This window comes from Aotus nancymaae, unplaced genomic scaffold (assembly GCF_030222135.1).
Source record: "Aotus nancymaae isolate 86718 unplaced genomic scaffold, 86718_ANA_hifiasm-v0.15.2.pri h1tg000041l, whole genome shotgun sequence".
Classification (NCBI taxonomy): domain Eukaryota; kingdom Metazoa; phylum Chordata; class Mammalia; order Primates; family Aotidae; genus Aotus; species Aotus nancymaae.
Genome location: NW_026988455.1, coordinates 26,215,858 through 26,241,080, shown reverse-complemented (window position 1 = coordinate 26,241,080; position 25,223 = coordinate 26,215,858). Strand labels below are relative to the sequence as shown.

At 49.9% G+C, this 25,223-nt stretch overlaps 2 protein-coding genes and 1 pseudogene across 4 annotated transcripts in view; 1 reads left to right on the top strand and 2 right to left on the bottom strand.

Moving 5' to 3' along the window:
- The window catches only part of DAPK1 (death associated protein kinase 1), a 209,378-nt gene that overhangs the window by 170,107 nt on the left and 14,048 nt on the right, over positions 1–25,223 (top strand). For all 3 annotated transcript variants that reach the window (XM_012463619.2, XM_012463615.2, XM_012463628.3), the window contains 2 exons: positions 10,894–11,116; positions 16,922–17,110. In XM_012463619.2, the coding sequence (XP_012319042.1) occupies positions 10,894–11,116; positions 16,922–17,110 (412 nt within the window). The remainder of the gene's footprint in view (positions 1–10,893; positions 11,117–16,921; positions 17,111–25,223) is intronic.
- Positions 9,762–9,880, bottom strand: LOC135268761 (5S ribosomal RNA; annotated as a pseudogene).
- Positions 21,768–23,859, bottom strand: LOC105725040 (zyxin-like). The gene is given in 2 exon segments (XM_064361290.1): positions 21,768–22,396; positions 22,399–23,859. Coding segments are annotated over 2 exon segments (1,740 nt in total). The 3' UTR covers positions 21,768–22,117.

Genomic DNA, 25,223 nt, shown 5'->3' with positions numbered 1-25,223 from the left:
GAGCAGGGGCAGCGGGACCTGCAGGTTCAGCTCATTGTGGGGCAGACACTCAGCTGCAGCACGGTGACCTGCAAAAGCCCAGCAGGTCACTCAGGAGATACTGGCCTCATGCAGAGAGAGGAGGCATCTTGGGGGCTGTGCTGTGTTCCGCTGCCCATGCCCCCTTAGCAACAGTCCCTTCTTTGACTTAAAAGTAGATGACTGTGCAAGGCACAAACCCACATATACCCTTCCAGAACGAGTCTGCAAATAGCAAAGGAATGCTCAGAAAAAGGGCCGAGGGAGAGCAGTGGGTGTGATAGCCAGGGTTGGTCAGATCGGTGGGTGGAAGGTCTTGCTCCCGTCCTCTGTCCCCGTTTTCTGCAGCCTGCTTAGATGACTGTCACAGTGAGGAGTAGAGATGCAAAGCACCTTGCTGTGGTGCTTCCTCCGTGTCCTCAGCAAAGGGGGCTTGTTCCCATTTAGAATTCCGAACTTCCGGAGATGGGCTCTCGCTTTGTCTCAGTTTGGGATTTTATTTCTTTTCTTCTATCCATTGGCACCTTTGTTTTGGTGCCTAGGTTTTTTTTGGTTTTTTTTTTCAGACTTTGTTTCACTCTTGTTGCCCAGGCTGGAGTGCAGTGGTGCAATCTTGGCTCACTGCAACCTCCACCTCCTGGATTCAAGTGATTCTCCTGCCTCAGCCTCCCGAGTAGCTAGCTGGAGATTACAGCCATCCACCACCACACCCAGCTAATTTTTTGTATTCTTAGTAGAGATGGGGGTTCACCATGTTGGCCAGGCTGGTCGCGAACTTCTGACCTCTACCTGCCTCAGCCTCCCAAAGTGATGGGATTACAAGTGTGACCCACCGCATCCAGCCCAGTGCCTAGATTTTTAAAGGAGATGGGAGGTGGACTATTACGGCATTTTGTATTTTACCATTATCCTGTGGTGTTGGTCAAGGAAAAGAATGATCACCTTTATTTTTCTGAGACAGGGTCTCAGGCGGGAATGCAGTGGTGCAATCAGTGCTCACTGTGGCTTCAAACTCCTGGGCTCCAGTGATCCTGCTGCCTCCGCCTCCCAAGTAGCTAGGACTACAGGCACGTGTTTCCACACCCACCTGGCTGATTTTTAACATTTGTGTTAGCAACAGTGTCTCGATACATTGTCCAGGCTACCTCTAACTCCTGGCTTCTAGTGATCCTCCTACTTCAGCCTTCCAAAGCAGTGGGATTACAGGCGTGAGCCAGTGCACCAGGCCAGAAAAGTCATCTTAATGCCCTAATTAAAGGACAATATCATGCTTATCACCCAGAATCCAGTGAAAAGTCCCCCCTCATCTTTACGTTGAAGCAGAATTCAGAGTACTGCCTGAGAGCACAGGCTCGAGGTCAGATGGCCTGGGATCCAACCCCAGCTCCGCCACGTTCTCGCTCGGTGAGCTAGCAAGCTGCTCAACAGCTCTGTGCCTCAGTGTGCCCTCTTGTCAAATGGTTGAGTCTGCTGCTACCTCCCAGGACAGTGATAAGGACTGAATGGGTCGATGTAGATGATGTCCTTAGCACAGTGCCTGCACACAGTAAGCACCATGTGTTTGCTGCTCTTGTTGGAATCCTGCAGCTCACTCTGGAACAGCTGTGAGGTGTGGCGGTGGCCCCTGTGGCAGGCACCTTGAGTGTCACTTGTGGTGATGGCCACCATTGAGTCATCATTGTGTGTGGTGGGCACTGTGATTTTGCAACATCCCCAGGGTGTATAGAGGGGAACGTTCCTGCAGGAAACCCAGATTCAAAGAGGTGAGCAACATGCAAATCAGTGCAGACCTGAGGTCCCAACCTGACCTGGAAATACCTGCTGTCTGCCTTTAATCAGTGGGCTTGGGATGCTCCAGGGCAGATTCCTGGCCAGGTGAGATGTGTCCTTTCCACACTGGCCGCTGTGCCTGTGCTGAGCCACCATGCTTTGTAGTGCACAGGGATGGCCTTCCCGTGGAGGGGCCCAGGGTTCTAATTCCCTCCATCAGACTCTTCTGGATGCCCTGGAATTTGTTTGTCTTCATCATCCCTTGGTGGGCTCTCGACATTAGCTCCAGAACGGGAGTTGTCTGCCAAGCATTGCTAATTGCAGTCTTTCTTTCTTGTGTATGAATATAAATCCCCATGCAAGTCACTGCTTGGCACCTGGGCACACCTGGTACTGGAATTTGGTTATTGGAAATGACTGCGCTGTTCCAGCATCTTCCTTGGAGAATGCAGCACTGAGGATTGTGGAGGGAGCCCAGGAGCAGGCAGTGCCTGGGAGGAAGCCAGGAAGGGGACTGACCTGCAGTTATAACTCGGGTCACCTGGAGGAGGAGACAATGGGGTACAAGGTGGGGGAGGGGAAGGGGAAGAGGTCATTCACCCTTCAGAGCATCTTAGGACCATTTTCCTTTCCATGTCATTTCTCCTTGATATTTCCCAGTGTTTCTCACTGGGTGCTGTTGGCAGTTTGGGTGATTGGGAGGTCCTGTCCTTGCAGGATGTTTCTTGTCCGTGGCCTCCAAGCACCTAACATGCTAGCGTCCCCTACAGTCCCACCCCATACTGTGAAAGCCAAAAGAATGCCTCCACACATTTTCCCTCAACCCCTAGGGTGCTACCACACTCTGCAAGAGCCACTGCGGGTTGATCCAAAACGCAGTCCTGGGGAGAGGTCTGCATCTGGGACAGCCAAGGATGGCGACCCTACATTGCCTACATTTTATTTGGTTTCCAAATGGTCCAATTGTGCAAAAGAAATGCTTTTTTTTTTTTGAGATGGAATCTTTCTCTGTCACCCCGGCTGGAGTGCAATGGTAGGTTAGCAAACAATGGCCTACAACCCACCGCCTACTTCTGTAAATAAAGTTTTATTCAGACACAGCCACACACTCTTGTCTGTGGCCGGTGTTCATAATGGCAGAGTTGAGTTGCCATGGAGACCATCTGGCCCTCTACAGAAAGGGTTGCTGCCTCATGGGGTAGGTGCCATGCAGGGAATTAAAATAGGATGAAGGATCTCGGCTCACTGCAACCTCCACCTCCCAGGTTCAAGTGATTCTCCTGCCTCAGCCTCCTGAGTAGCTGTGATTACAGGCACCTGCCACCATACCCGGCAAATTTTTGTATTTTTAGTAGAGGCGGGGTTTCACCATGTTGGTCTGGCTGGTCTTGAACTCCTAACCTCAGGTGATCCGCCCACCTCGGCCTCCCAAAGTGCTGGGATTACAGGCGTGAGCCACCGCGCCCGGCCAAAATAAATACTTTCTATCTATGCTCTCAGCTCTGATCAGTTGACATTGCCTAGGAATGTGTCTTTAAACTATATTTGCTAGGGAAGCAATGGGATTTGACATCTGGAAATAGAACCAAAGTCATCCTGGAAGGTGTGCAGGGGAGAGGGACTGGCTGTTTGGATCCCTGGACAGTCCAAGGGGCAGGGGCACTAAAGATGGCTGAGGCTAAGGCCACAGCTCTTGGGCAAGAAGGAACCTGGGGCAGGGCTGAGCTGCATGGGATCGACTCTGACCCCCTCCGCATTCAGTGAACTAGGGCAGTGGTGTGCGGGAGCCTCGGTGCTGTCCCTGAGAGCTGAGCATGCCTTCCCAACTCAGTGACATCACACAGGGGTCTTGAAATCAGCCAGAGTGGGAGCATTTGCACCACAGGAGTCAGCAGATGCTACAGATGAAGTCTACTTCTCCCTACCACAGGTTGTTGATAGATTCTTCATTGCTTTGAGGGTCCCTGAGAGCCCCCGCCTGGCTGTAGGTGCCACCTTGTCACAGAAGGAGGTTGTACCTTCTACTTCCTTGTGCTCAGTCAGTGACAAAGCGCCGTGCAGCTATCCAAAGCTGCCTGAGGACTGTGTTGTTGCTCAGCAAAACCCAATTCTCCTTCTAGAAGAAAGGAGGGACCCCATCTGTGAGAGAGGTGTTGATCTAGATTGATATCAACATCCATTTTTACTACAACCATCCCAGGTCCCATTCTTATCTGATTTTAAAATAAGAGTTTCAGTGGGAGTGAGGAGTTGGCTTATTTTTATTTTGTTTGACTCTCCTTCTAATCTGATTTTCCATAAGTCTGATATTAAAAGTAGGCTGAGTGCAGTGGCTCACGCCTGTAATCCCAGCACTTTGGGAGGCTGAGGCGGGTGATCACCTGAGGTCAGGAGTTCAAGACCAGCCTGCCCAACATGGTGAAACCCCGTCTTTACTGAAAATACAAAACAAATTAGCCAAGCATGGTGGCGCGTGCCTGTATTCCCAGCTACTCCGGGGGCTGAGGCACAAGAATTGCCTGAACCCGGGAGGTGAAGGTTGCACTGAGCCAAGATCACGTCACTGAGCTCCAGCCTAGGCGACAGAGTGAGACTCTGTCTCAAAAAAACAAAAAAAGTAGTTTGATTTTACTAAACCTAAGACCCGACAGTGAACAAAGGTGACCAGGAATATTTTGAAAAATGAAAACAATTTGGGGGTTTGCCCAGAGTGAAAAAGTCACCACCCGCAAACTGCATTTGTGTAATTAAGAGCTGCTCTCCACCGTGCAGTCTCCCTGCACCCTGCCACGTGGGCAAGGCCACGTTGCCTCTCAGTGCTCTTATCCGGCCTTCCCAGACCGTGGATGTTCTTCCCCATCAGCTTGATGTTTGGTCCTCTTGTCTGATGAGAAAGTGAAAGCTAAGTTGCTGGGGAGAAAACAGTACTGGAAGAAAAAAAAGTAGAAACTAGGTGATTTACCAGGGCTTCAAAGAGCAATGCAGTTACCAAATTTCACTCACGCACTGAAAAGGTATTCCCAGTGTCTACTGTAAGAGCTGTTCTGGACACAGCACAGACCACAGTGAACAAAATTAGCAGAACCCAACCAGCAAACCAATAAGAAAAATGTGTAAGTCAGGTCAAGGGTTGGCAAACAATGGCCTACAACCCATCGCCTACTTCTGTAAATAAAGTTTTATTGAGATGCAGCCACGCACTCATCTGTGCCAGTGTTCATAATGGCAGAGTTGAGTTGCCACAGAGACCATCTGGCCCTCTACAGAAAGGGTTGCTGCTTCCAGGGCTAGGTGCCATGCAGGGAATTAAAACAGGGTGAGGTGAGGTAAAAGGATGGTGGGTCTACATTTACCTGGCTTATCAGGACCGCTCTGATGTGAATCAAAACCAAGACCTGAAGGACAAGAAGAATGCTGGGGCTCACTCGAGGAAGGGCCTGAGGAAGGCAGAGGAAGAGGGAGTGCAAGGGGCCGGGGCAGTGAAGGGTTGAGTGAGCCCCAGCATAAATCAACAAAGAAGGAGGGTAACTGGGCTAGGGCCACAGGATGGGCCTGGGGGTGCAGGCAGAGAATGATGGCGTGACGTGGCCTAAGAGGCAGCGCAGCTTTATAGACCTTACCCAGGGGCTGAGGAGATCAGGTTTGGGCCCAGTGTGTGAGGCAGGCAGGTGCGAGATCTGTCTTAGGTTTAGGAATTCCCCCAGCTGCTCAGACTGGAGAAAGTATGTGATTAGAGCTAATATAGGTACATATACTCTACCCTACACATACACACACACACACGCACCCTTATGACCACCTGGAAGGTTCTGAGTCAGAATTCTGCACTCCTTGGAGTTTGGTGCTGCCTCCTCCTCTTCCCAGCCTGGTCCTGCCCTGACTGCAGGAGGTCTGCCCACACCCCAGATGCCTCAGGTCTCCTGAGTACCCTCCAGCCACACCCACAAACCTAGGGGACACACACTGGAGAGCACTTCAAGCCATGAGCCAAATTGTCGGTGGCACCATAGTCCCCGCTCCTCTCCCCCAGGGGTGTTGGCTGCACAAGGCTCCCACCTGGCTCAGCCAGGGAGGGCCCCACCAGCCCAGGCTTTGTGCCAGCCTGGTCTCAGGGTGGTCTTGTAACTTTTGTTAAACAGACACTGTCGAAGGACTACTGAACTCCCCCTCCAAATAAATCAATCTTCATACCACCTTCTAGACCTGGCCTGGAGCCCTCTCTGGGTTGGAGACACAGATCCTTGGGTGGATGAAAGCTGCTTTCCCAGGGAGAGGCCTCTGGGCCCCAACCCATCCCTACCCGCTATCTGGTAGTGAAATGTGAAAACGTGCCTCCACCAATGAGGGAGAGATTTCCAAAACTTCTCTTCAGGATCACTGCATCTAATTCAGATTCTCCAAAGTTCTTAGTGAGCAGAATGAGGGGTCATCTTCCAGGATCAGCTGAGATTTTCTTGTGAAGGGGAATACCCAAAGATATTTTGCTTTTCTTTGCCTTTCAAGATGATGGTGAATTCTGTAAGTCTGGATCAGTGCAGTTTCCTGGCTTCTCTTCCCAAAGACTTGGTGAAGGGTGAGTGGGTCCATCTCAGCCAAGGCTGAGAGCTCTTGGTAGACGGGAAGGGGTTGCACCAAGGACATGTGATGTGAGTCCCTCCACAGAAACATTTCACTCCAAAGGGTGCCCTGTCCAGGAAGTGCCTTCCGAGCGGGATGCCCTGTGAGGGGCCCTCCTCGGCTGGTCCTCAGTGCTTGTAACTCCAGCACATCCCTGTCTATTCCTGTCTTCTCTGCTTCTGAGGAAACTGACACCTCCCTTTCAGTGTCCAGCAGTGGGAGGAAGACCTGGTGGTGAGTTCTGGATTTGCTCTGTCACCTTGGGCAAGTGCCTTGGCCTCTCTGAGCCTCGATTTCCTCGTCTGCAAGGGAGAAGGATGGTATTAACCACAAAGGTTCCTTGGAGGTTTCCATAGGGAATGTGAGTGAAGGCACAGCATGAGCTGAAGGCGCCATGCACGTGGAAGTTACTGCTGCAGACAGGAAATGCGTCTGTCTCAACTCCTCCTGCTGCCTCCTCGTCCTCCTCCATTTACTGGGCCAGCCCATGAAACAGGCAAACAGACTACTGGGAGCTCTCCCCACCCAGCCACTGCCGTGCATGGAACTGGAAGGAGTGATCCAGACTCTCAGTACAGGGAAGGCATAGCTTGCCCTCATACTGGGGAGCGAGTTAGCCTACAGGTTCAGTCACCTCTAGAAGCCTCTCACAGGGCAGCGGTGTCTGTAGGTGACATGGTTTGAGTCTCCTGAGAGTAGAAGGGCCTTTGGGACTCCTGCAGAAGAAACGAGCTTGCCCCATTCCTGCAGGCAGGACGGATGTGTGCACCAAAGCTCAAAGTGTCAAGATCCAAGGAAGAAAAGAGCTGCAGGCAGATTCATGGCAGTTTCTTTACCAAAATGGGGACACCTGGGACCCAATGACTAGATTTAACCAGGAGCAGTTTTCTGCCTTCCCTCCATATCAGGTGAAGCAGACTCGGGCCAGTACGAAGGAATGTCTATGTGTGGGGAGCTGCATGTCAGGGAATAGCTGGAGAAGTTTGCATCTGCCCCATGGGACACTCACTGTGGAAGTTGACCACTGCTCATCACAGTGGATACAGCTTGGGTGCTTGTGCGTGGCATGGTGTGGGCACAGCCTTGGACTCACAAGGAAGACCCAGGGCTGCTGCAGAAGGCTGGAGTAGGTTGGGAGGTGCAATTGCTCCAGGTCAGTGGCAGCCCAGTAGCATGGGTGCACCTGCAGCAGTAGGTGGCACTGGAGGGGATTCAAAGCCCCATTCCTTCCAGCCCGACAGGTGCCACCCCATGAATAACTCCTCAGAATAGAATCTGTGCAGCTTTTTTGCTGATTCAGGTAATCAGTCAGGGACATTGCTCTCGAGACCCCCAGCCCTTTCCTTCCCCTGTGGTGCTCTGTCTCTGAACCTCTTGGGATTGGAGGTCAGAAAAAGACACCAGAATAAGGACCACCTCACATTCTACTGATCATGGTTTGGTGCCATAGCCTCCACCCCAGCTGCCCCAGCATTTTACAACATGCCTTGTGTCATGCCCCCTTGACAGTCCTAAAGTAGAATTTATAGACAGGGGCGCATCTACACAGTTAATTTTGAAAGATCAGTAGCGTGCCCTAACTGTAACATAACACAGACTTCATGGGAGCATGCACGTAGTGAAATACTCTGGGTGTCAGCATGCATGTGCTGGGACACAGCCAGGAGGATGCTAGGGAACTCAGCTGGTCCCTGTACCCACCTGAAGGATCACTGAGTACAACCCCCACAGATGCCCATGGACACTGGAGGGCTGGAATGGCAGCTCCAGCGCCACAGCAGCGTGCTGAGCTGATGTCCAGAAATCGGAGACAGTCCTCAGGAAAGATAACAGGAAAAAAGCAAAGTGTAATTATTTGCCAATCTGTAGCAGCATTTGTGGATAACTCAGTATATATTAAATACTGTCCCCAAAACCCTCCGGATGATGTGTAAAGTGTAGTTAAGTTGTCAGCTCAGATGATTGTAAACAGGTTTTTCTCCTATATAAATCCTCATCAGAAGCTCAGAAGTCAGGGGACCCAGGAGAATCTTCGCTGCAAGGGGCGTTTTGTTACACCGTGTCCAGACACCCAGCGTCCTGCTGCAGGAGCATCCCTTCAACATTGTGGGAACTAAATGTCACCGCAGGTTTCCACAGTGTCCACCAGGGGTCAGTGTAGTTCCTGTTGAGGAAGCCTGGTCCTGGCCTAGGAAGGGAACATGGAAGCCCTCCGAAGAGTTATGTATGGGTTTGTAGCAATGCAGTTATAACAGCGAAAGTAACACTGGCGCTGCTGGGAGAGATCAGCAGTAAGTGAGCGCCTCTCAGGATTTAGAACTGAAGGAATGGTCCCGCCAGGTGTAGATCACATGGAGACACCCTTGCATGGGTCCCTCTGAGTCCTGTCATTTATATGACACCAGCTTATGGAGATTCTATACCTGCTAGGGCTGGGAATTCCATCTCTCCCTGCAGATGGGCTCCTGGTCTAGAAGGGCAGAGCACCCCATAATTACAGGCCAGGGGGTCACCATGGAGAGCCACGCATGGTGGGAAGAAGCTTCCAGAAGGAGATGGCAGGCAAGACAGGTTTTGTGGCTTGTGGGAACTGCAGGTCAAAGCAACAGGGGTCCTCACACGTAAGGGTGAGGAAGAGGTCTCAGGCTGCACCTCAGAACTCCTAACAAGTCCTCGTTAGGGAGCAGGAGCAGGATGGTGGGAAGGGACGGTGGTATGGGGGAGGTGACACCAGGTGATGTGTGCCACATCACATAAACGTTGAATACGTTCCTTGGGTGCACTGAGCCCCTTGCCTACACTATCCTATTGAAAGCTCTTATTTGGTATTAGATGTGAAATTGCTCACGTGTCTGCATCTCCCCAAGACCATGGATCTGGGCTGAGACTAGATTTTCCCGTGGTCGGCACTGCGCTTAGCACAGAGTGGGGGGCTCCCTAAATGCTGGCTGATGAATGGAGTGAGTGAGCAGTGAACTGTCTCATGCTGTGGAGCTTCCTGCTTCTCCCTATAGGGTGGAAAAAGAAGAAGGTAGCAAGGATGTTGTGTCCCCGGCCCCTTCTGCAGCATGGAGCTTGGACCTTGGGGTGCCCCTTCTCTCATCCTCTTGTCCCGTTACTGTCCTAAAGGATCCAGACCCCTCCACAGAGACGGACACATGCCCTTGCTGGTCAGACAGGGCTGATCCTCTTTCAGGATTAAATTAAAGGCTTCTAACTTTCTCGATCTCCTGGCTTTCCATTTTCTTTTAGCCTCTTAATTGATGAGGGTAAATTTTTGATTATCCTTTTTATTGTATGAGTTTGGTAATATATTAAATATTTTTATTATACTTTTCTCTTTAAAAAAAAAAAAAAGCCTACAGTACCTAGTAGTCCCAGGTGGTCTCCCATCCAAGTACTAACCACGCCTGACCCTGCTTAGCTTCCGAGATCAGACAAGATTGGGCGCATTCAGGGTGGTATGGCCGTAAACTTATTACGCTTTTCTCAAGCTTTAAAGTATTTGTTGGAGGTCTGTTCCTAGGCTTCTTAGGTCATTGTGTGGTTGAAACCAATAGTGCTGGTAGATATTTTTAATATTCACGTACGAGTGACGTTGCATGAGTTAAATCTAAAGTGCTAGTAGATAGTTAACAGTAAGATAAGGTTCCTATTCCAAATCTACAGTTAGGAAGTGGACATTTGAGACTTCCAATTATGTCAATTATGTGTTACTGATAAATTTTTAAATAAAATGTGGGGGGTCCACAAAAAATTGAAGGCTTCACAATTGCTGCACCTAACTTGTTATGCATCAAAATGCAATGGAAATAGGCAAATCCTTAAGAGACAGAAAACATCTCTGTGGTTGCCAGGGGCTGAGCAAAGAGCGGAATGGCAAGTGACTGCTCACGGGTACAGAGCTTCCTTTTGGGGGTGACGCAAATGTTCTGGAAGGAGACAGCAGCCATGGTCGTGCAGCACTGAAAATGTGCTAAAAGCTTCTGAATTTCACAGTTGAAAATGGTGACTTTGATGTTTTGTGAATTTTACTTTCAAAGTTTTCATTGGAGGTAGAAATAAACACAACCTCCAGCGCAGTGGCTTAACACCTGTAATCCCAGCACTTTGGGAGGCTGAGGCAGGCAGACCACCTGAGGTCAGGAGTTCGACCAGCCTGACCAACACGGTGAAACCCCGTCTCTACTAAAAATATAAAATTAGCCGGGTGTGGTGATGCACACCTGTAATCCCAGGTACTTGGGAGGCTGAGGCAGGAGAATCACTTGAACCCAGGAGGCGGAGGTTGCCGTGAGCTGAGATGGTGCCATTGCACTCCAGCATGAGCAACAAGAGTGAAACTCCATCTGAAAAAAAAAAAGAAAAGAAAAGAAATAAACATATCTTCAGCACGGGTAAAAACATCACACAGGGCATTAGGAACCTTGAAAATCATCATTTGCCTCTTTTTCTGTCACTCACTGGCTCTTTCTCATCCGTGCTCAGGATACACATCGAGGACTCTTCATCCAGCAGCTCCGACCCACACAGAACCTGCAGCCAAGAATTAAGCTCAAGCTGTTTGGCCACTCAGGGTCCGGCAAAACCACCCTTGTAGAATCTCTCAAGTGTGGTCTGCTGAGGAGCTTTTTCAGAAGACGTCGGCCCAGACTGTCTTCTACCAGCTCCACCAGGTTCCCCCCGTCACCCCTGGCTTCTAAGCCAGCAGGTAGGGACCTCCATGCTCTCCCCTGTCTCTCCAGCAGGTGTCAGCTTCTGCATTCTCACCTCTCAAGGTCTAGGAGGGAAGGGGGTTGTGTTTGGGTGACTTGGCCTGTACTGGACTCTGTGGCCTTAGCAGCAAGGTGGGAAGAAGCTTCCAGAAGGAGATGGCAGGCAAGACAGGTTTTGTGGGTTTCCAACATGGAGAAACCCCATCTCTACTAAAAATACAAACTTAGCCAGGCATAGTGGCACATGCCTGTAATCCCAGCTACTCAGGAGGCTGAGGCAGGAGGAATCACTTGAACCTGCAGCCAAGAATTAAGCTGGTGGCCTTGTGTGCGCCACCTGTTGTCCAGCAGTGGCAAACTGACTTGGCAGCAGCAAAACAAGGACCTCACTGAAATCACAGACACAAAGGTCCATCCTCATAAATGTGCAAACTGCAGAATTTGCACAGTCAGCTTTGGGGACACGACTGCAAATTGCATTGCATTCTACTCAGGGGCTCTGGCCTTAGAGACAAAAAGAGCTCAAACTCAAACAGCCCAAGCACAGCACAGATCAAATACCAGCCCAGGAAGGGTCCTCACCCCTTATCCTTCTTCCTGGAATGCTGTGGGCAGACTCAGTATTGTGGATACATAGAGCAACGAAAAGGGATTTCCAGGAAGCACCATCCTGCTCAGCCCCAGGGGTCTCCAGAAGCTCCTTAGTGGTTTCCAGGGATGGTCTCTCTGGTCACATCACCCTCATTGGGAAGCTCTGCTGCCTTTTGGGCCAGCCACAGACAGGGTTATCCATTCACACTAGGGGCTGCCAGGACTCACACCCAGAACTGCAGGGTTGCCTTTCCTTCCCAAGGGAGAAACACCTGCAGAGAACAAGAGAAAATGATGCGGTCTTGGGTGTGATTGCAGCTGAATCCTCCTTTAGACAGAGCAAGGTAGCTTGTGGGAAGATAGGAAGAGACTTTGGAAGAATTTCCTAAACCAGGTCAATTTTGTGCTTTGTGCCTTGATTTATTCTCTGTACACGATGCCACAGAAGAGTCAGATCTGTTCTCAGGTTGACGCCAAATGTGTTCAAGTTTGTTTCTCTTACTCCCTCAGTGAGGGAGGATGCTGGGGAGCATTGGGAGACCCTTTGTCTGTGTGTCCTGCCATGGGGACGGCGTCTTTAGCCAGGACTCCTAGAGGGGTCCCGGTGTGGGAACAGCAGCCCCTCTGCAGGGAGAGCCTGCGGAGCAGGCGCCGCTAGCTGCCCTCAGCCCAGTTGTAGGGTCTGGGGAGGAGGCAGTTTCCTGGTCCCTGGGACTCACGGTCAGTGCAGCCTCCCGAGCTCGACCTGACATTCCTGCCGGGGCTGCAGGGCAAGAGCTTAGCTTCTCCTGCAGGGCACTGCTCTCTCTTGAGTCCTCTGCTACTTAGTGCTTTAGAACCTGTCTGCTCCTGTCATCTCGGGGATGCTGGCTTTGCCTCTACAAGGAATTGAAGGAGGACACTTCCCACCCACCTTCCCTTCTCCTGTAGCCAAAGTCCTCAGGCTCCCAGGAAGCTCCACTCGGAGAAAGTCCACGTGGTTCCCCACGTGGCCAGGCTTAAGAAAGCAGCAAATGCCAGAAAAACAGAGAAGGCAGAGGGCCCAGAGGGGCATCCAGCTCGCAAGGTTGCTGCCCCCTGGGGACACAAAAATCCCAGGTGTCATGCAGGACCCTCCATAGGAGCCAGGCCCCGTGGGAAGGACCTGGGGAGTCCCGTAGCTGGTGCCCACCCGGGTTCCAGACACTGCCCACGCAGCCTCTCATTTGACTGCCAGGATCTATGTGGTCCTCTCATGAGCCCATTCCAGAAGAAAGTAACCCAAGGCTCAAGCAGAAGGTTGGTCTGCCGGGAGATGGGGACACAGCAGACAGGGGCCTCCCAGAGAAGCTGCAGTGCTCTGCTGAGTGTGAGGAGGGGAGAGAAAACATTGAATGAGTTACTGTCGTTTAAAAATCAAGAGATTGTGCCTGCACATGTGGATATTTGGCTTTTTGTGTGAAATTGGAAGCTTTATCCACACTGGACACACCCTCCTGCCTGGCTCTGGATGGTGGGGAGGGGCAGCTGCCCTACTTAGAGGGACACAGGCTCCGATTTCACCACGGTGGTCTCCATCTGCACCCCAACTCCAAGAGTCCCTCAGAACAGGAGAGAGAGCTCAGAAGCAGGCCCTGCCCCCAATGTGAAATTCTACTCTGTGATGGCATTTTCCTCATGGGTGAAAGACAGTCCCCAGAGCAGGAACACGTTGGAGCATGTGGGCCCTGGGTAAGATTGTGACTAGTCAAGGCCAGAGGTGGTGCTGTGTCCCAGAAATGTTTGGCCAAAGCCAGGCAGCCTCCCGGAGGGCCTGGCAAGGACAGAAGGGGTGTGCAACCCCATGGAAGCCTCCACTGCTTAATGTTCAAGTGGCCTGATGGCTCCAGAGGGGTGGGCAGAGTGTTATTCAAACAGTCCCTGGAGGTAAGGACCTTCACCTGCGGTTAAGCCAGAGGCTGTTTAGAGGCAGGAGGCTGTGCCCACACACCCCATAGCACCTTCTGCTCCTGCCCCAGGTGGAGGAAGTGTGCTCTGGTGGGTGCCCTGCAGCCTGGTGGCTGAGGGATCCCTGGGCAGGAGGCACAGCTCGGCAGCTGGACTCGGAGATGGATGAGACAGAGAAGATGCCCCTAGCCCAGGACTGGGCAAGTCACCAGGCACTTGCTGCCCTCACAGCTTGTACATCAGCATCAGACAGTGCCCAGGAAATGCAGAGCAGGGTGCAAGCACAGGGCGCCGTGAGGGCGGCCTGGGGAGATGGGGCTCTGGCAGATGGTGTACATGCTGGGGGCTGACGGAGCAGCATGGCTTTGATAGACACCGAGGAACTGCCGCCCCTGAGCCCACCTCCAGGTTCCTGAAGCAGCAACACTGTCACCTCCCGGGGTACTGCTCATGCCTGGCAGGCTGTCCTGGGGTCTCTTTCAGGCCAGGGCTCTGGACACTCTTGATCTCTCCTGGAATTGTCAGGCCTTTTTCCCTTCAATGGGAGAGATGCCTACATGGCGACAGTTATATCATCAGACAGCAAGAAGTTTGCTTTTAGAATTTTGGCCCTATGCCACTGCCGTTCTCTTGAGAACCCTGGAGGCCAAGGCTGAGCTGCCAGCCAGAAGACAGGACAGGGTGCACCCATCGATGTCTATTGCACACATCACTCAGCTGTGGGGACACTGAGGGTTGTGGCTGTTAAGCTGTGGGAAGGAAAACATCCAAGGTCATAGGACGCATGAATGTCCGAGAAGAGTATTTAAAGAGACCATTCCTGTTCCTGCCAAGAGGAGCCTGCAGGAGGAACCCCCGTGACAACGTGAAGTGGGTTTCCTGGGAGCCACCATGGTACACCACCAGGGGGCAGTAGTTAACAAAAATGATTTCCTTGGGATTTCAGTGCTTCCCCATGAAATGATTTTCCTTTTTTCTTATTTATGTATTTATTTATTTTGAGACAGTGTCTCGCTCTGTCGCCAGGCTAGAGTTCAGTGGCGCGATCTCGGCTTACTGCAAACTCCACCTCCCAGATTCAAGCGATTCTCCTGCCCCAGCCTCCTGAGTAGTTGGGACTATAGGCGGGCGCCACACTGCCCAGCTAATTTTTTGCATTTTTAGTAGAGACAAGGTTTCACCACGTTGGCCAGGATGGTCTCGATCTCTTGACCTCATGATCTGCCTGCCTCGGCCTCCCAAAGTGTTAGGATTACAGGCATGAGCCACCACACCTGGCCAATTGTTTTCATAATACCATGCACAAAGCCTGTCCTAACCTTTCATCCTCCTACGGAAACCATCACCAAAGAGCAGGAATGACTGCCATTTACCAACGTCTGCTCTCCTCATTAAGCACACGGCCACATGCCACTAAAACGAGGCTTGTTCCTGACAGGCAGTCACCCAGACATATAGATCCCAGGTCATGGGGAAATAGACAGACCCATTCTTGGGCAACCCCACAGCTTTTGTCAGACTGGGATTAACAGTATGCAGAGAAATACACTAAAATGGCAGCTATGTTGACATCAAGGTTTATGTCATTTTGCTTTTGTTTCCTATTTACATTCCCCTCTGCCAACTTTCCTACAGAAATATGACATGCATATATGTTTTTAAGAATAAATCTTGGCCAGGTGCAGTGGCTCACACCTGTAATCCCAGCACTTTGGGAGGCCGAGGTGGGTGGATCACGAGGTCAGGAGATCGAGACTATCCTGGCCAACATGGTGAAACCCCATCTCTACTAAAATACAAAAAATTACCCAGGCGTGGTTAGGCTCACCTGTAGTCCCAGCTACTCAGGAGGCTGAGGCAGGGGAATTGCTTGAACCTGGGAGGCAGAGGTTGCAGTGAGCTGAGATTGCTATACTCTAGCCTGGCGACAGAGCAAGGCTCCTTCTCAGAAAAAAGAAAGAATAAATCCTGCCATCTAAGTGCCCTTCCTTTTCTCCTTGTACCTGACCCTACCCTTAGGATCCACTTTTCTCCTCCTCATCCCCTCTGTTGGATATCCCCGTCATCCATGTCCTCAGTCTTAACTCTTTGGTCTTTAAGTAAGGGATTACCTTGGTGTTTGGATCACCTGTTTTAAAGTCAGGCAAAAGGTGAAATGGTCACTCCTTTAGTGCCTTGCAATGTCCAATGTATTAATTGTAAACCAATGGTACTACATGGTACAGTTAAGATCAATGAACCCTTCTCCAGTGCAATTGGTTCACCAAGTTCTTACGGAGAAGCCACTGTGGGCCCTGAGTCACAGCCCTGACCAGAAAGGCAGCTTCTGCCTGCACAGGCCCAGTGGGAGAGATGGGGAGAGGGGCAGCCCAGTGAGTAACTGCGGCGGTGAGGAAGCACAGGCTGTATGCCCAAACGCGGGGGACCTAGACTCTGATATTAGCTCCCCCACCACACACATGCTGCCCCACTACTACACACACACTTTAAAAACTGACTCACTTTTTAAAATGTACTAAAATACATTGATTTGAAAATGAAGCAATATCCTTACCATAATTTGGAACCCAGTGCCACTGCCATAAGTAAAAATCAATGCAGTGAACAGCAACCAGTGTGAATAAAACCTACCTATACGCTGATGCCCACACCCTCTTTATTAAAAGGGAAAATGAGCAGGTATTGAGGAAATGCTAAACTCGGAAGGCCTCAAGTGGAGACTTGCTGCTGGAACAACTAAAAGGCCTTCAAGGGAATTTCAAAAAGGAGTAGCTTTCACAGTGTGTGATTCAGCATCATTTAATGCCATGGCCTGCTACTGTCTGAAATCATTTTCCATTTAACCCGCAATCATCATCTCATGTGCAAGAGAGAAGCCGCTCAGCGGGAGCTGGAGGCAGACAGAGACTGCAAGTATCAGAGAAGCAGCAGGAAGTGAGAAGGGAAGAAACCCCAACCTCTGCCCTCCCACCCTCTCTGCAGCTGACCCTAAGCAGAAGTCACATGGCAAGTCAGCCTAGAGACACAATCCCTAGGATCGGCCACGTGGGCACAGGGCCGGGCAGAAAAGGGTTGTGGGGAGGTGGAGCAAGTCGAAAAGCCCACAGCCTACCTGGGAACACTGCTGCCCTGCCCGAGTGAGGGCAGACACACTCAGCCTGAAGCCAGAGTTGGGATGGGGACAGAGGCGTGCTCCAGATAAGGAAACCTCAGGGCCAGCCTGGGAGAGAAACAGGCGCACACTGCACGCTGCGAGGACTCACGCGATCCTTTCCGTCCTGCAGTCTCGGTGAGCATCAACAACCTGTACCCAGGCTGCGAGAACGTGAGCGTGAGGAGCCGCAGCATGATGTTCGAGCCGGGCCTTACCAAAGGGATGCTGGAGGTGTTCGTGGCCCCGACCCACCACCCGCACTGCTCAGCTGATGACCAGTCCACCAAGGCCATCGACATCCAGAACGCCTATTTGAACGGTATGCTCTGCCTGCCCCCAGGGAAGGACTTTAGCTTTCCCTTTGACAGGGCTGTCAGTCATCCCTAAAGGGAGCTTGTCCTGGGCTGTAACTGTCACTTCCAGAAGGAAATCCAACACAAACTGATATTCGGTGAGCCAGGACTGAAGCATGGCTGGCTACCATCCCTACCTACACAGTAAAAGTAAACACTGGGGTATTGTCAGCACCTAGTAAAGCACTTGGCATACAGTAGGTGCTTGATAAGTGACTATTAAGTAAATAAATAATATTTGTACATATTTATGGGGTACATGTGATATTTCACATAGAATGTGTTATGATCAGTGAGGTGTCCATCACTTTCAGTTTTTATCATTTCTACGTGTTCGGAACATTTCACGTCCTCTCTTCTAGCTATTTTGAAATATACAACACGTTGTTAACTATAGTAACCCTATTCTGCTTTTGAACATTAGAACTTATTCCTTCTAACTGTATGTTTGTACCCATTATCCAACCTCTCTTCATTCTCTGGCCCCCGCCCCCCACCCACACAGCCTTCCCAGTGTCTGGTATCTGTCTCTCTACTCTCTACCTCCATAAAATCAACTTTTTTAGCTCCCACATGTGAATGAGAACATACAATGTTTATCTTTCTGTGTCTGGGTTATTTGACTTAACGTAATGACCTCCAGTTCTATCGTGTTGCTGCAAATGACATTATTTCACTCTGTCTTATGCCCAAGTATAAACAGAATTCTGTTATGTGTATACCATGTTTTCTTTATTCATTTGTTCCTTGATGGACGCTTAGGTCAATTTCATATCTTTGCTATTGTGAACAGTGCTGAAGCAAATATGGACGTGCAGGTATCCCTTTGATACCCTGATTTCCTTTCCTTCGGAAAAATACACTGTAGTGGAATTACTAGATGATATGTTAGCTCAGTTTTTAGTCTTTTTGAGAAATCTCCATACTATTTTCCATAATGGCTGTACTAATTTATATTTCCACCAACAGTATACAAGAATTCTCTTTTCTCTGCACCATTGCCATCATCTGCTATTTTTTTGTCTGTTTATTAATAGTCATTCTGATTGGTGTAAGAGGATGTCTCACTGGTTTTGATTTGCATTTCCTAGATGATTAGTAATACTGAATATTTTTCTCATTTACCTGTTAGCCATTTATATGTCTTCTTTTGAGAAATTTCTATTCAGGTTCTTTGCCTATTTTTTCCCCTTTCTTTTTCAACTTTTATTTTAGATTCAGGGGCCCCGGTGCAGGTTTGTTACCTGGTTATATTGCATGATGCTGAGGTTTAGGGTACAAATGATCCTATCACTCAGGTACTGAGCATAATACCCAATAGTTTTTCAACCCTTGCCTCCCTCCCTCCCACCCCTCTAGTACACCCCAGTTTCTGTTGTTGCCATCTTTACGTCCGTGAATATCGAATATTTAGCAACACCTTGTAAGTGAGAACATGCAATATTTGGTTTTCTGTTCCTGTGTTAATTCACTTAGGATAGTAGCCTCCAGCTGCATTCATGTTGCTGCAAAGGACATGATTTTCTTCTTTTTTATGTCTTCTTAGTGTTTCGTGATGTATATGTACTACATTGTCTTCATCCAGTCTGCCATTGATGGGCACCTAGGCTGACCCCATGTCGTTGCTGTTGTGAAAAGTGCTGCAATGGGCATTCGAGTGGATGTGTCTCGTTGGTGGAACAATTTGTTTTCTTTCAGATATATACACAGAAATGGGATTCAGGGGTCTCTAGATCAAAAGGTAGTTTTAAGTTCTTTGAGAAATCTCCAAACTTCTTTCCACAGTGGCTGAACTTACATTCCCACAAACAATGTGGAAGTGTTCTCTTTCCTCGCACTGTCCCCAGCGTCTCTTGTTTTAATAATAGTCATTCTGACTTGTGTGAAGTGGTATCTCATCTTTTAATACTGATTCAATCTTGTTACTCATTATTGGTCTGCTCAAGTTTTCTATTTCTTTTTGGTTCAGTCTTTGTAAATTATGTGTCCAGGAATTTATCCATTTCCTCTAGATTTTCCAATTAGCATATAGCTGTTGATAATAACGTCTGATGATCTTTGGTATTTTTGTGGCATCGGTTGTAATATCTTTTCATTTCTAATTTTGTTCTTTTGGGTCTTCTCTCTTTTTTTCTAGGTCACTCTAGCAAATAGTTCAGCAATTTTGTTTATATTATTAAAAAAACTTTTCATTTCATCAATTCTTTGTAGTTTTTAGTCTCTATTTTGTTTAGTTCTTCTCTGACTTTTATTATTTCTTTCCTTCTGCTAAATTTGGGTTTGGATTGTTCTTGCTTCTCTAGTTCCTTGAGGTGCATCATTAGGTTGTTTACGTGACATGTTTCTGACTTTTTGATGTAGGTGTTTATTGTAATAAACTTCCTTCTTAGCACTGCTTTTGCTGTAGGTTTTGGTCTTGTGCTGTGATTTTCATTTGTTTTAATAATATTTTCAATTAGTGCCTAGTTTCTTTCCTGACCCTATGGTCATTCAGGAGCATGTTGTTCACTTTCCATGTATTTGTACAGTTTCCAAAGTTCCTCTTATTATCGATTTCTAGTTTTATTGTGTTGTGGTTTGAGGAGATACTTGATATGATTTCAATTTTTTTATATTTGTTGAGACTTTTTGTGTGTCCTAATATATGTTCTATCCTGGAGAATGTTCCCTGTGCTGATGAGAAGAATGTGTATTCTGTAGCTGTTGGATGAAATGTTCTGTAAATGTCTGTTAGGTCCACTTGGTCTAGCACACAGTTTCAGTTCAGTGTTTCTTGGTTAATTTTCTGTCTATATAATTTGTCTAATGCTGAAAGTGGGGTGTTGAATTCCCCAAATATTACTGCATTGAAGTCTATCTCTCCTATAGATCTGATAATATTTATTGTAAATATCTAGGTGCTCTGGTGATGGATACATAAATATTTAGAATTGTTATATCCTTTTGCCAAATTGATCCTGTAAGGCTGGCTGCGTCGCGCCCCCTCCCCTCGCGGGGCGTTTGGACACGCCTCCTCCCCTTGCGGGGAGTTCGGACACGCCCCCTTCCCTTGCCGGGAGCTCGGAAACGCCCTCCTCCCTTGCCAGGAGCTCGGACATGCCTCCTTCCCTTGCCGGGAGCTCGGACACGCCTCCTTCCCCCCCTCCGGGAGCCCGGGAAAAAAGCCCCATCAGGACCTACCTGATACCATTTTGTCCCATCCAGGTCCCACTCCCTGCCTACTATTTTGTCCTATCCGGACCCCAACTCCCTTCCATCCGGGTCCCACTCCCCTCCATTTTGTTTCATCCGGGTCCCATTCCCCTCCATTTTGTCCCACTCACCTTGGGCACAGCCAATCGGACGCCTCCACTCCCTATAAAACCCCGTGCCTGAGAGGAGTCCGCGCGACTTCTCCGGTACCTCCTGTTGGGCCGCAGAACCTCGTTTGGGAGCCTGAATAAAACCCCTTGCATTGGATTATTTTCGTGCTGGCCTCATTTTCTTCGTTTCGTCCTCGGCGAGAACAGACCTTACAGATCCCTTTCCCATTATATGACCATCTTTGTTTCTTTTTACTGTTTTTGACTTAAAGTCTGTTTTATCTGATATAGATATAGCAACTTACACTCACTTTTGCTTCCATTTTCATGGAATATCTTTACTTTCGGCTGAAAAGCCTATAAGTATCTTTATAGATAAAATGGATTTATTGTCAGCAGCATATAGTTGGACCATGTTTTATTAGTTAAAAAAACATTGTGTATCTTTGAGGTGGAAAAGTTAATCCATCTGCATTCAAGGTTATTATTGATATGTGAGGGCTTATTCCTGTCGTTTTATTAATTGATTTTTGTTGTTTTGTATACTCTTTATTCCTTTCTTTCTCCTTTAGCATCGTTGTTTGGTGGCTTTCTGTTGTGATATTTGTGTCCTTTCTCTTCCTTATTAATACGCTTGTTCTACCAGTGGATTTATACTTTTGTGTGTTTTCATGATAGAAGAATTGTCCTTTCACTTCCAGGTGTAGGACTACTTTAAGCATTGCTTGTAGATTTGATCTAGTGGTGATCAATTCCCCCAGCTTTTCTTGTTTGGGGAAGATTTTATTTCTCCTTCACTTACGAAGCATAACTTTGCTGAGTGTAGCGTCCTTGGCTGACAGTTTTCTTCTTTCAGCTCTTCAAATATAGCATTTCATTCTCTCCTGGCCAGTAGGATTTCTGCTGAGAAATCTGCTGTGAGTCTAATGAGTGTTCCCTTGTAAGTGACTAGACTTTTTTTTTTTCTGTTTTCAGATTTCTCTTTGTCTTTCACTTTTGGCAATTGGACTATAATGTGCCATGGAGAGGACCTTTTTTCAGTTGTATCTATTTGGAGATCTCTGAGCTTCCTGCATCTGAATTTCCCAATCTCTTGCTAAACCTGGGAAGCTTTTAAGGATTATTTTAATAAATAGATTTTTACCTCTTTCAGTTTCTCTTTACCTCTGGGACACCAAAAATTTGAATATTTGATTGCTTTATGGTGTCCCATATGTCACAAGAGCTTTGTTTATTTTTTTTCATTTTTATGTTTTTATTATTTTTTTTTTTCTGGAAAACAAGGTTTTTTTATTTGTAGCTATAACTACAACCTGGCAGCACAGGGGAGGGTGGGGACGTCCTGGAGGGAGTACAAAGGCTGCTCGGGGGCCGGCCGAGGGCGTGGGTGCAGCAGTGAAAGCAGCAGCACTAAACCTGGTGCCCCTCAGGTGGGTTCCTGGAGGACGGTGGACAGTCCCTGCGGGATGGGTGAGGACTACACCCCAGGGTGGGGAACTCTGCACCCCTAGGCCACCTCGGGCCCAGGGTCAGGGCACCTGGGATGCTAGCATGGGGCTGTGAATGGGAGGGGCTAGACATCAAAACAGTGACTGAGGTGGGGGCAGGTGGTCTCAGTGTGGGCGGTCCACAGTGGGCATGGCCTGCGGTCCGCAGAGGGCCATTCCTCACTCAGGTCTGGGCTCGACCAGTGTGGCACTTCCGACAGAGCACGTGACCGTCCAGGGGGAAGCCGCCATTGTCATCTGCCTCAATCGACAGGGGCTTCCCACAGTCCTCACATTTGTAACACTTCATGTGGAAGTTCTTGTCCAGGGCGACCACTCGCACGGTCTCATCTTGGCCAGGCTCAGGCATGATGGGCTCCGAGCAGACGGAGCATCTCGGGGCGTACTGCTTGTGGTAGTCGAGGACACAGTGGGGCCGGTTGGCCTGGTCCACGATGAAGGAGAGGTGCCTTCCAGGGGGTGGGCGCAGACCACACAGGTGAAGCACTGCGGATGGTAGGCTTTGCCCGTGGCTCTCAGCATGCAGTCAGTGATGGGCTGCCTGCAGGTGTTGCACTTCTCCAGGGTGTCAGTGTAGCAGCCCTCGCAGTACGGCGCCCCCTCCAGGCTGTAGAACTGCTGGCCCTGGAGCTGCTGGGCGCACTGGTGGCAGGTGAAGCAGGCGATGTGGAACAACTGCCCCAGGGCACGGACGGCCGGCTGAGCCCGGGCCAGGGGCTGATGGCATCGGCCACAGAGTTCATTGGCGGCCACTGTCTGCCTCTGAGGATGCTCCATGTCCTGCATTAGCTACTGAGTCAGCTGCTCCAGCTCCTCCACCTCCTCCACCTCCTTCAGAGTCAGGGGCCCTGGGGCCCCCGGGGAGCGCACCTGGTTTTGGTTCTGAGCTGGTGGGGGCACAGGGTGCTGCTTCTCCTGCACTCGGGGCTTCTCCCTCTGCTGAGCATAGGTGAAGCTAGGGGGTTGAGGGGTGCCTGTGCCAGCAGAAATAGCTTTGGGGTGCCCCAATTTTTGATTCAGCTGTGACCCAGGTCCACCTGGGGCTCCAGGACTAAACTTGGAAGCCACAGGAGTAAACTTAGGAGTCACTGGAGAAAACTTAGGGGCTGGTGCCGGAGATGGAGCTGGGGGACCTCGGGGCTGGGTGTTAGCCAAAGACACAGGCTGGGGCTGGGGCTGGACATGGAGTTGGACCTGAGGCTTAGCCTGGGTCTGGGGCTGGGGCTAGGGCTGGGGTTGAACAGGGAACTGTGTCTGGCTCGCAGTGGGAGCCTGGAGCAGAGGCTGGGAGCTGGAAGGGGCTTTCCAAGGAGGCAAGGGTGCTGTGCCCCCGGCTGCAGGCTTAGTACTGGATTTGGAAATGAATGGAGTAGCCACTGGTGGGGGCACATATCCAGATGACACCCGGGCTTTGAAAGGATCATTTTTGGTCATGTCATCCAGCAGTGAGGACAGAGAGTCGATCTCCTGGTCAATACTGCTCACCTTCTCCCTGGGCTGTGGTGGGAGCGGTATGGGGGCTTCTGGCCCTCCTTCCTCCTCCAGAGGAGGCGGCGGGGAAGGGAAGATCTCCTCTTCCAGAGGTGCAGCGGGAAATGATTCCTCGATCGGGGGAGGGGGCGGCGGGAAGGCACCTCCCAGAGCACCCTCCGCATCGTCGCCATCCCCAGCGAGGGGAGGTGGGGGTAGGGGAAAGTCTTCCGGGGGCGGCGGGGGGATCTCGCCGATCCGGCCCATCTGTGCGCGCTGGGCCCCGGGCGCCGGGGGAGGCTCGCTGTCCCCAGGCCGGAAGGGATTCACTTTGGGCTTTGGGGCCACCACAGGGCCGAACTTCTTCTGCGGGGAGTAAAAAGCCGGAGCCGAGACCGAAACGGAGATCGCGGGAGACGGGCGGGGGGCCGCCATGGCCGGGCGCGGGCTGGAGCTTGCGCGCCGCGTCTCGGGTGGCCGCCTCGGCGCCGGGTCCGCGGACTCTGCGTCCCGGTCCGGAGCAGCCTCCAGCCGGGCGGGGTAGGACCCACGGAAGGAGGAGCTATTTTTATGTTTTTAATGTTGTCTGGGTGATTACGAAAGACCTATCTTCAAGTCGTGAAATTCTTTCTTCTGCTTGATCTAGTCTATTGTTGCAGCTTTTGAATGAATGTTGTTCTATTTTATTCAATAAGTTCTTCAATTCTAGAATTTCTATTTTGATTCTTTGGTAAATTTCTCATTAATATTCTGAGTTGTTATTCTGATTTCTTTGTATTGTTTTTCTGGACTTGTGCCTCACTGAACTTGTTTAATATCATTATTTTGGATACTTTTTTTAGATTGCATACATTTATTTTTCATTTGAATCTGTTGCTGAAGAGTTATTGCGCTCTTCTGGAGGTGTAATATTTCCCTGCTTTTTCATGTTTCTTGTGTCCTTACATTGATATCTGTGCATCTGGTATAATAGTCACTTCTTTGAACTTGTTGAACTTGCTTTCATAGGGGAGGACATCTTCCTGAAGATGTTTCTGTGGTGTTGGTTGGGTAGGGCACTTTGGCTTTGCTGGGTGCATGCAGTAACATAGTGGCTATATGGTTTTTTTGTTTTCAGCTATAAACAACTCCAGTGGTGTCTGTGATTTTCTCAGTGGCTTAGGGTATGGTTGTTAGTCTGTAATTTTCTCAGTGGCTTAGGGTATGGCTGTTAGTGGAGGCTATGGAGAAGTTTTTCTGGAGATGGGGATACCATGTGGGCCAGTCCTCAGAACCTAGCAGTGGCAGTGGTGGGCTGAGCATGCCTGTCCTTGGGCCCTAAGGTGGTATATGCTGGCACTGATACTAGTGGGTCAAGGTAGGTTGATTCTTGAGCCCTCCAGGCAGCTTGCTCAAGTGCTGATAGTTTCAGTGGGCTAGGTGGGTAGTCAGGTTCTCCGTTCCCTGGGCAGCAGGCATGGTGTGGGTGATGGCAGTAGTCATAGTGAGACAACCCCCTGCTTCCCAAGCAATCTGTGCTGATGTTGGCACTGGCTGCAATAGACTAGGCAGGCCAGTACCTAGCCCTGCAGGTGGCACATGCAGGTGGGTGCCAGCTGCGATGGTAGTGGTAGGTTGGCTGGGCGTGACCTCAGGCCACTAAGAGGAGTGCTCAGGTGCCAGGGATGGTGGATTAGGCTGAGTGATTCCAAGGCCCCCAGACAGCATACTCAGGCACTTGGGGGACTGTGGAGTCCAGCTCAGCAGGCCTGTCCCAGGCCCCCTAGTGGTGCATGTGATCCCCAGCCCCTGGCAAAATG